Source organism: Branchiostoma lanceolatum, chromosome 18 (genome assembly GCF_035083965.1).
Source record: "Branchiostoma lanceolatum isolate klBraLanc5 chromosome 18, klBraLanc5.hap2, whole genome shotgun sequence".
NCBI lineage: Eukaryota > Metazoa > Chordata > Leptocardii > Amphioxiformes > Branchiostomatidae > Branchiostoma > Branchiostoma lanceolatum.
In genome coordinates this window covers 2,888,070-2,899,786 of record NC_089739.1, presented here as the reverse complement: position 1 = coordinate 2,899,786, position 11,717 = coordinate 2,888,070, and the positions used below count along the sequence as shown (strand labels likewise).

The following is an 11,717-nucleotide window of genomic DNA, read 5'->3' as shown; positions in this document are numbered from 1 at the left end:
GCGCAAGTGTGTTCCCGCCGGTCCGGGTCCGAGGTTTGCCCAGGTGGCCGGGAAAAGGGTGTACCTGGAGACTTGTAGGATTGGAACTCTGGTTTGGCCGAAGTTCAAAGTTATTGCCGCAGGCGGCCCGGCCCTACTTGGAAATCAATGATCTATGTCTCATGGATGACAAAGACTTAATAGAGTCTTAATAAAGGACTTAGTGAATGAACGATGAAATAAAATCAAGCAGAAAAAGAGAGATTTTGAATGCAAATGGCATGGCTGGGGCAATTTTTCCGGGATCCCTCTTGACCATCAGGTATAAACTTTGGTTTCAGCATGCCATGTTCCATGCTTTTATCACTGGCAGGAATCGATTATCAACAGCCTAAAGTACAATGCAGCGGAGAGGACATCATGCGGAATGCATAAGAACTGCAGATTTCTCACCCAAAGAAGTTGTCGCATTTCTGATTAAGGAATTAACACCAAAAATCATTCTTTCACCAAAAATTACAATTTAGATGTATCGCTAGTCGCTAGTTATTCACTCGAGAATATGTCATGATCTGCCATCGATTCATACATGACCTATTCATAATTAGAATTCCCTAAAAGTTGAACAACCACTTTTTAACTAGTCAATTATCTTAAGATGGCGGACGACGGAGAATCTGACGGAACACAGCTGGTCGAAAATGTACGTATTTCAGTGGATTTTGTTGGATTATCTTAAAGATCAGAGTTTTAAGTATGAGTATACGTCGCAGCTATGTTCATACAAGTAGCTATCAATGTTCTTAGCAGTTTTACACTCTATTTGTGACCTACGACCTCAAAGACCTCGATGTCATTCCTCGTAAGACAGGTTTAGCAGAGCGAATTGAGGCTCATGGCATTTTAATTCATTCTTGCGACAGAATAAGGAATCTCGAACAAAACTTAGTTGGCTTGAGACAGAAAAAATGCCGTAGAACCTTGCCGACATTTCTGCTGTCAAAATATCGCTGAGAATCCTATGAATATGATTGCTCTTTATTTTTGTCAACTTCGAACGTCAGAATTAAGGACACAAGTTTTCAAAGTTCATAACAATATTTTTCTAATTCGCTTCTGTACAATTTGCGATTGTCGCATGATCTTTTTCGACGGTTTTCTAAACGAAATTATGCCTGTACGTAACAAGGCTGTGATTTTACACATATATTTTTTACGATGATGATGTCATTTTCGCTACTGTGGACTACGCCCGAAACCGGTAATGACCAGTTTCTGTCTATTGTCAGCGGCAAACAAGGTCGTCTGTAACTATCATGCCATACAGTTTAAACCAACATTAACGCTCTGTGGTGCAAGTTAACTATACGGTATTCTAGCAAGAAACAGCAACGTGTAATCCACCAATCTCTATTTAGTAAGAGTTTCTGGGTCCTTTAGTACAATGCTGCGTGAATAGTCACAAAGTAATCCCGTTCAGAGTCAAATCAAGGGAGTTCTTTAAAAAAGTCTCGGTCAAACTAAGTTATTTACCAATTTGAGCACACTAGTCAGGTGAACATCTTCGCTAGTAATTACCTAGATAAATGTCATGGAGATTATATTTTAAGCAGCGTTTGTGATAAATGATGGGAACTTCATACTTGTGACATGTTGTGAGTTGAAGATGAACATCACTATGCATAAATTACGTAAATGTGTAAGTCATCTGCATAAAATGTCCAAAGTCTCTAAGCATATCATGAAGGTAAAGGGTCGCCGAACTCTAGTTAGCTTACGCCTACTATATTTTAGTTGCCTACGTGCACATGTACATGTAATCATCAACCATTCTAGTAAACGATATAGTTAACTATATATGATGATAATAATTATGATAATAAGATCTCTCTTGTCGGCTCTTATTGTCTATAAGTAGACCAGGAGTGGACTGGCCAGTTGGTCTGCAAGGTCCAGTGGCTTTGCAGTGAAGCTCGTATAACTGTATAACTCAATTGGTTAAAATGAATATTATCATAATATTATCATATAATAATCGACCGGTGTAATGGCCGAGTGGGTAGAGTGTTCGCCTTGCATACGGCAGGTCGTGAGTTCGAACCCCGGCCAAAGACTGTAAAAATGGTATATACTGATTTCTCTGCTTAGCACTCAGCATTTGGGAAATAGTATGGAAGTTAAACACACACCACTACCAGTGGACTCGCCCCCTGCTGTAGTGATTGCACAAAGTGTGGCCCAAGGGCTACTGAAACGGAGATGGGCGCCGCCCTATGCACCATCGGTGCGGGAAGGAACTTTGACTTGACTTGATCATAATATTCATATAATTGTTCGCTAATTACTAATAATCATACTAGGACATGGACGGATCAGGATCGGATACTGACGGCGAAACGTCACCCAAGCAGGCATCAGGAGGTCCCGCCATGTTCTCGTCCAAGGCCGGACTGCTCTTGACGTTCATCAGTGCAGTCGGCGGCGGGAGTCTGTGGCGTTTCCCCCGCATACTGGCGAACAACTGCGGAGAGGAAGGTACTGTAGGAAATAGTAGACTGAAGTTCAGCAGTAACGTTAAATCGTCTTTCTATGGGGGAAGGGGCATAAACATCTCTAACAAAATCCGCATTGGGCTCCGTATTATTTATTGTTTGTTTGTTTGTTAATCCTGAATCACGGTTCAACGTAATGGCCAACACAAAAATCGGACTTAACGTTACCCAAATTTTTTACTGTTCAACTACAGTCTTTGCCAATTTTTGCGTTGGAAATTACAGTTAAACTGTAATTCCGAATTGACTTCTACCAACATAGATGAACTTTCAAGTCAAGTATTGTATGGTTTAATTTGTTTGTATTTGAGTGTACGTATACTACTTGTTTTATCTATCTATGTCGCAGGGCCCCACTGCAAAGCAGTGTTGATCACTGAGCTAGGCAACCCTGGATTAAAATGACAGGAAAAAAATAGGTTGCTGTTAATTTATCGCGAAAAATACTGAACGAAACACAAAGGATTTCACAAATTTTGCTTTTCATTGTCAACATATTAGTAAATTTGCTGTTACCTTCATCAGAAAGAATGACGTGCTACCCCAGCACGTGACTTTATGGGAACGAGACACCTAGTGACGTCGGCAATGGGTCACGTGACAAAAATAATGGGTCAATAATCTTGAGGAAGGCCGAATAAGTGTCAGATTACACAAAAAAAACGGTTAGTCCAATTCCTACATACATCCAAAACAAAAGGTTAAGGTCCCATATTCATCAAGGCAGCTAACCATTCAGCTAACAGTTACTGTTTGCTAAACGATGTTTGTTTGTTTTTGATTTTTTTAAACTTTTCTCAGGATGTCTGCAATTCCTGCTGGTCTGGTTGGTGTTCCTGTTCCTGTGGTCCATTCCTCTCATCATCATGGAGGTCGCCATTGGTCGGTTCACCAGGAGGGCTCCACCAATGGCCTTCCACAATCTTCTGGGGGTGAAGTCGACATGGCTTGGGGGTTGGATGGCGAGTCTGAACTTTCTCATTACGTAAGTTCACTTTCAATACTGTGACTGACTAATATTTTTTCAACTTGAAATGCACATTTGTCTATGCTAGTTGTTGAAACAGTCTAAGAAAAGACAAAGTTCAAACTTAAAGTACAATGAAGTCGGCATTTAATTGATAACTTTTAGAAGCCCTTTATGGATAACATCCTCTCGGAGCCCCAAAACTGATGCGAGCGTGCGAATAAACAAAGTTTCCTTCATTATGAAATTATGAACTCCACGTGGTCAGGAAGGATGGATCAAACTTAGCACTCAGAGTATGGTATACCGAATAATAGATTCTTCTTTTTCTTTCTTTCACATCTTCTTCTTTGATATTCAATGACATTACTATCCGTTTCCCGAATTTTTTGTGTGCAATTTACAGCACATGTTTTCTCATTTTGCAGCTGCTTTGTATGATTTACAGTATGGCCGTAAAGCCCGAAAAGAGCCCTCCCAATCCACAGTAGATTTGACACCAAAGTTAAGTTTTAGGGGTTTAGAATTATTTTCCTTCTTTTCAGCTGTTACTTCGGTGTGATTGTCGGCTGGTCCGTGTTCTACACCATTGAGTGCGTTTTCTACCCACTTCCGACGACTTACGATGAGAGCATCATGGCATGGCAACAGTTCGAAGAGGTAACGACTAGAATTTGTCCTTATTACTCCGTCAAGATTTTGGTTTTCACAATGTTTGCCATTTTGTAGAGCAATTATTTCACGCAATGTCCAAGTACTACTTCTCCGGGTGCATACAACGTTACATATGTAAATGTAAATTTTGCAATATTATCGGCATAGAGCTTGGTGGTTCGCCAGCCATTTGGACAAAGAAGGCATCTGTTATGTGGTTTTAGTCGCAACAACCAAAGTTACGCCAGTATAACTAAGGAAAAGTTAAGTGGGTGCTACTTGAAACGTCTGACTGTTTCCAAAATCATATCCAGTTGCTTGAGTAACTACGATTTGGCGAGCACGTCGTAAACGGCAATTAGCCTGCTATTTAACCCTTGGCTATCATAACTGCCGAATCTCTTTTGTTCTCTTTGGTCAACGTTGCATCGGTGTAACAGCCGTTGCATAGAATATGTCTTTGGACACAATTAAATTTATATACGACATATTAACCTTAAATACGCGAACACGACGCTTACGTTCCGGCGACGTACTTATTTGGCGTATCTTATTACCTGGATGTCTGACCTTCATCGACCAACCGACGACTTCTTTACAACTGTGCATTAGGAGAGCCAGTGGCCTGTTCTCCTACACTTCGTCATCACCGCGGCTTGTGCGGCAGCCAACTGGCGGGGAGTGGGGAGTATCGAGCTGGCCATGACCACCATGACTCCCCTGCTGCTCGTCCTCCTGGTAACCGCCTTCATCTGGGCTCTGACTCTCAACAACGCCTGGGTCGGACTCGGCTTCTTCTGCACTCCGGACTGGGGTAAGTACTGGATGGTTGTCTTTATAAGCCCCTTAGCAGATTCGAGTACGCATGTTTGAGTTTGAGTTTATTGAGATCCACAATTAGCTTAACAGCTACTCTTCCTGTGGTCCAAACTGACTGGACAAAATTACATGAAACATATGAACACCACAGAATTTACATATTTACATAAATGTGCAGCACTAGTATCAAAGGTGAAGTGGAACTATATATACTTTAATGAATTCACAAGGGCTAAGGACAAGCTTAAGGGTAAGGTTTGAACAAAGATTTACACAGATACCTATAGGCTATTATTTTTTCTGCAGGCCTGTTAGGGAGCCCAACGCTCTGGATTGAAGCCTTGTCGCAGGTTGCTTGGGACACAGGAGCAGCTTTCGGCATTTTCCTTGTCCTGGGAACGAGCATGTCTCGGAAGATGGGACCTGTCAAGAACGTCATATGGACAACAGCCATCAACGGCAGTATCAGGTAGGTTTTACTATGCAGGACTTCCAAGTTTGTTGTTTATTGTGCATGTTTTTTATTTTTTTGTTTGTTGAATGACGTAACAGGTATATCATCTCATAGTTTAACACAATCAATAACTTTATTGCATAACAATTATACAAGGCACAAAGTATGGCATCTACTAGCACATAACTACAGTTCCATAGGGCTAATCTACCTAACACAAGCGTGTATAGTATGGGATAAGAACGGGAGTTCACAATCATTAGAGGAATTTCTAATGTCTAGACATTCTTTGACATATTCTCCTATGTATACCTTACAGGGGTTGTCACATGTCATTATGTACTTAAATTTGCTATTCAAGTCCATTAAGATAAACCCTGGTATATAAGATCATGATAGTCTTGTGTATAGTGAATTACGTATATCTAAATATTTAACACATAGGTTCTGAGCCTGGAGCTGGTAACTATGTAAAGTGACTGAGATGCCCTGGGTTCGCATCCCTCATCGATAAGTGTGATTGGCTTGGGATGATGGGAGTTTCATAAATGTAACGTTAACATGTTACTAACAGTATAAACATATCCGATTATTGCATCATGCATAAGCGTCATCATCTAGCCTTGAAGAATTAGAGCACATTTAAAGTTTGACCCCCAATACAAAAAGCTATAAACTTATCTATATAATTGCTAGTCCTTTTATATAGAAATGTTTGAATTTCAATCAATTTATCTAAGGCGAGGTTTGGTCGACTTGATCTTCTTCAGTAGACCACATTAGCAAATTTCCTGATAGTTTATTGTGACTTGTAACGTAAATACATCGCATACTAATATGTAATATTAATCTACATAGTTCACAGCAGCTAATTGACAACATTCTAATTTCTATTCTAAGTCTGACAGTAGGCATCACAGTATTCTGCACAGTCTTCTCAACCTTCACGAAAGTCAACCCTGACGGTACGAAGGCCGACATTGTCGAACTGCTGAGGACCAACGGACCGGCCAATACCGGCCTTACTTTCATATGGTGCGTGGTCTCTTCTTTTCTTCTATAAAGTTATAAGATTTAATCTAAAATGACAAGAAACCAAAGATAGCCTTAGGTAAGTTTTATCTATCTTCTTTCAGTGTATGTATAGATTCGGCTGATGAGATTGTAACAAAGATTAATTTCACTTTTTGTCAATTTTCCGATGGTTAAATGTTGTTCATGTGAATTAAAGCTTGCTAAAATGCATTTGTGTCAGAAAAGTATGTTTGGTATAGCTATTTATAGACATATATAGCGTGCGTTTGTGCATCATGACGTCACAGCCAGGATGATAGTTGGTTCAATTTTTAAAGGTTAAACATCCAACATCGCCGACTATTCTTACACCACGTGAGTGCAAAAAGCCTATCAGCTTCCGCGATCCCGGCATTTGACGTCAGCTGGAGTTTGCCGCTCATGGCGACTAAACGTCGCATAGAACAACAGATGACAAAATTTGACACCCAAGATGGCGGCGTAAACAAAATCAAGTGACCTGTGACATCATATGCAAATTAACCGAAATCAATCACTCTCGTTCCCAGGCTGCCCATCCTTTTCTCCACCATGACCGGGGGCCGGGTGATGGCGTCCCTGTTCTTTCTGGCTGTCGTCATCGCGACCTTCGGGAACTACATCACCCTGATGAACACCTCTGTACAGGCCATGGTCGACTGGGGAGGTGCGTACGGTTTTTTTTTTATTACACGCACTTAGACTCACTTAGACTTACGGGCTACCGTGTCGTCCGACACATGAGGTAGTTCGGTTGGCCTAGCCTAGCAGACTCGGTCAGCAGCCATCCTCCTCATACACGCACGGCCACTTAAAAAACGTTTCTATATCTTTATCGAAAAGATTTCGTAGACGTTACCAAGGTCTTTCGATGTATTTGCGTGAAAGTTTCAATATTGATGACAAAGAGTGACCGATTAAACCCATCACATTAACGTCACAAAATTCCGGATCAGCTGTCTCAAAATTCACATTGAAACCGGACGTTATAACTACACTCCCCCGGAACAACGTATATGTAGACATTGTAATCTAAATAGGATAGAGAATGAACAACACTTTGTAGTAGAATGTAGTTTATACAACGAAGAGAGAGCTGAGCTTAATAAACTAATGCAATGTATGTATCCCCATTTATTACACCTTAGCAATACGGAAAATTCATATTTCTAATGGCTTTAGACAAACCTTTGATTATCAAACACATCTGTACCTATATCTATACCATTACTTATAAGAGAGAAGAAGCCAACTCTATCTAATTATTAGACTAGTACTATAGCTTATCATTTTATATTATGTATTTGCAAACTGTGATGTTTCCTGTTGTGACATGTACTGAACCCAGTGGGTGTGTGTGAACAATTAAGGTTCATCAATTCGTTAATTCATTAATTCATTAATTCATTAATTCATTAATTCATTAATTCATTAATTCATTAATTCATTAATTCATTAATTCATTAATTCATTAATTCATTAATTCATTAATTCATTAATTCATTAATTCATTAATTCATTAATTCATTAATTCATTAATTCATTAATTCATTAATTCATTAATTCATTAATTCATTCCTTTTCCTTTCCTTTCCTTTCATTCATTAACGATTTTACAGTGAAAAGAGGCGTTGCGGTAGCGGTGATTGCCACCCTGACCTTCCTCCTGGGCATCCCTAGCGCGGTGAACATACACGTTCTGGTTAATCAGGTAAGATACACCAAATCAGCTTTTGGATCAAGCAATATGGAAGGCATTCTTCTCGGCATTAGGAACTGAGCGGCTAATTATAACTAAATGTAGTTTACTACTCGTAAATTTACGAACATCGTGATTTACAAAATGTAATGGTGGTAACGTAAATGTCTGGTGAGTTGGGTAATAGCTTCTAATCAATCATTACCAGACTAACCTGACATTTACCAGTACTAGTACCACCATTCAATTTGGTAAATCACAATTTTCGTGCATACAAAGACATGCACTATGATGCTTATATGTGTATTTTAGTCATCTACATGGTTTATATGGTATTTGCTAATTGGCAACATAAACTTATAAAGTTACATGCAGTATGAAGGTTGAGAAATATAGAATAACAGTGTAGAAACTCATAAGACATTAAACCTCCACAGTATTTTTGTAGTTTTTGGAATGTAAGTGTAGAATTCAAATCTGCAACCACGCCGTTTGCTTTATAATTCAGGACTTTGTGTGGAGTGCTGGACTGATCTTCTCCGGACTCTCTATGGTGTTCCTACTCTGGAGATACGGCGCAAAGAACTACCGTTTGAACATGCTCAACGAGGTAATACACTTAACACTACCTCACATTTGTCTCAATCTGTGCACTTGAAATAGACCTCAATCTTTTGCTCATGAAGTAATATTATTATATATCTACTAAATACGTTGTCTTTCTCAATCATGGCAGTAACAATTGTCGATTTCTCAGGCAGGAGATGGAAGTGACTGGAAGCTGCCCAAGGCTTTCGACTATCTGACAAAGTGAGTAGGTGATATTCCCAGCCTAGATATAAAGTCTTTTTACTATCGATATCATGCAATGTTGGTAGACAGGTGTCAGATATCAAGGTCACAAATTGATGACAATGTCAAATATACAAATTATCAACTATTTCGTTATTCCATTACCGTCCTGTGCACATTTGAATACTAAATACAACCAAACACGACAAGTACACTCACACATGCAAATACATACACATGCACACACACACACACACACACACACACACACACACACACACACACACACACATACACACTCACAAACACACAGTCACAAGTACACACACACACACACACACACACACACACACACACACACACACATACACACTCACAAACACACAGTCACAAGTACACACACACACACACACACACACACACACAAATGTCTCTTAAGACATTGCTAACTTTTAAAGGAAACCCAAGCAATATTAGGCGCGACAATCGGGTTTTGAAAGTCAATTTATTTTGTCATGATTTCTTTACATGATTGGTTCGAAAAACACTCTCACAATATATGGCGACGTCCATGATGCAAGAATATGACGCCGTTTCTATTTTTGGTTACTAATATTGTTTTGATTACCTTTAATTTCAATGTTTTGCAGATACGTCTTACTACTGAATGGACTGGTGCTGCTGGTTTGGTGGGTGATTCAGACCATTCAGTCTGCAGACATCCCGTGGTACCAACTGGGGGAACAATCTTTGATGACTGCCATCTTAGAGGTAAGATTCTTACGGGTTAAGAGTTCGGTTCCCGCTCTAGCACATTTTGTAGCTGTCCTGTTCAGAATTTGTGATGGGGGTAAGAAACGGAAAGCATTTAAGATATCAAAATTGTAATCAGGAGTGTGTTTTTCCTACTAGTATGACCAAGCATAATAGTGTAATGTGTGTGTGTCTGTGTGTGTGCGTGGGGGTGTTTGTTTGTATGTATGCATGTATGTGTGTGTTATCCACATATCACTTATGCATCTTGATGATTTTCCAAATCATATTTTTTCATTAACAGTGGACGGTGCTGGTCATCATTTTGGTGGGACTCAACGCACTCTTCGTGTGGTACCGGACTCCAATATCCCAACGTTGGTCATCACTTATATCCTTACAAGACAACATCCCCGATTGTTGTAACCTAGACTGTTGTTGCAGCACAGTAGAAGAGAAGGATGATGACCCTCTTGAATATGAAAAGTTAAGACTATTAGAACAAAGTGATTGTGTAGGAATTTAGACATGTAACGTGATCGGTTCTAACTTTACAATATCAAACTTAAGTACTAGAACTAAAGAATTTAAAACTAAAAATGTTATTTTACCATCATTTGTTTATATTTTAGTTCTATGTCTTATCTGTTTGTCATTTGGGGATTTTTTACCATTTATCTAGAAACTCAAAGCTGTTTTGATTGTGTTTTTATATTTTTTTGTTTAAATCTAATATTCTAATATCGAATATGTCAGCAATTGTTGTCAGATAGTTTCAGTATATATTGTAAAATTAATAGTATACAATAATTATTACATTGATTTAATGTGAGGATACACCACCCGGTTTTATGTCTTTTCTGTGCATTTGTTTGTTTTATTGTTATCATTTACAATTATGTTGTCTTGTTATGAGCAAATAAACAATAATGAAAACGTTCAAGGAGGGAATGTGAACTGTTCTTCATAGTCTAGTCCGACAAATAATAACCAATTGAGCCATTTAGCTGAGCTTGATCAACGTCACTAAATGCTCAGAACATTGAATTGAAACATATTCTTCCAAGTGTGATGAACATTTAGAAAATGTGGAATTAAGCAGGTATTTAAGTTTGGTTGTACAGAAACCGTAACAGCAAGATCATACCATTTCCAGGGCAAAATATATAGAAAAAAAGCATGCTGCTGCAATACCAAGGTCACACACCTGGGGACCCAAGATCGACCTTGACCTCTGTGTTCTCAACACCAACCCCCATAACAAATATCATCATAATCCATCCAGAGGTTCTTAAGTTATGCTGACCACAAATATCCGGATACAAACACACAGAGACAGACAGACAGACAGACAGACCCAAAACAATACCTCCATTTTTTATGAAGGTAGTTTTCTGTCAATATGAATCTTCAATCTTTATTCTTTGCTTTTGGACACCACATTTGTCCTTAGCAATAAAATATACACTAACAACAACAATAACAACCACAATGAATAAAATAACAGCTAGAACAATGAAACAAGGTAAAACCACAGGACAGACGCTAGTACATACAAGCAGAGATTCGAGTTAATCGTAGTGACGACTTAAGTTACGCGTACAGTGTCCTTCATAAACGTATCTCTCATATCCAACGCTCTTTTCCGATATTTTCCGAACTGTCTGATAAGAGGGACTGATGGTCCGGACATAAGTTCCCTGAATTTGTGTGGGTGTGGCCTCTTTACATAAAAAGACGGAATGAATGGTTTCCTTAGTATAATATTTTTCTTTACGTAGCCCCACTGCCACCTTTCTCATGGCAATGTCTGGTTCTATTTCCCATCGCTAGGTGGCGCTACCTAGTTGTCTGACAACGTGATAAACCTATTCGTGGAAAATTCGTTTTTTTTTAAAATCACGATGGTCTATTTTTGCATTCTCACTGAGAAAATAGTTTTTGAATGATTACTAGGTACAAGGAACTGGCCGTCAAAATACATTACGTAGAATT

The 11,717-nt window shown here is 39.1% G+C and overlaps 1 protein-coding gene across 1 annotated transcript; it reads left to right on the top strand.

Annotated features, from left to right (window-relative positions):
- Positions 1 to 593: 593 nt before the first annotated feature.
- On the top strand, positions 594 to 10,665 carry LOC136424843 (uncharacterized sodium-dependent transporter YocR-like). The gene is made up of 13 exons (XM_066413514.1): positions 594 to 682; positions 2,340 to 2,514; positions 3,333 to 3,516; positions 4,044 to 4,158; positions 4,765 to 4,966; positions 5,278 to 5,440; positions 6,326 to 6,460; positions 7,009 to 7,145; positions 8,098 to 8,189; positions 8,686 to 8,787; positions 8,935 to 8,987; positions 9,620 to 9,740; positions 10,027 to 10,665. The coding sequence occupies exons 1-13, from the start codon at positions 638 to 640 to the stop codon at positions 10,246 to 10,248; spliced, it is 1,746 nt and encodes a 581-aa protein (XP_066269611.1). The 5' UTR covers positions 594 to 637; the 3' UTR covers positions 10,249 to 10,665.
- Positions 10,666 to 11,717: the final 1,052 nt, after the last annotated feature.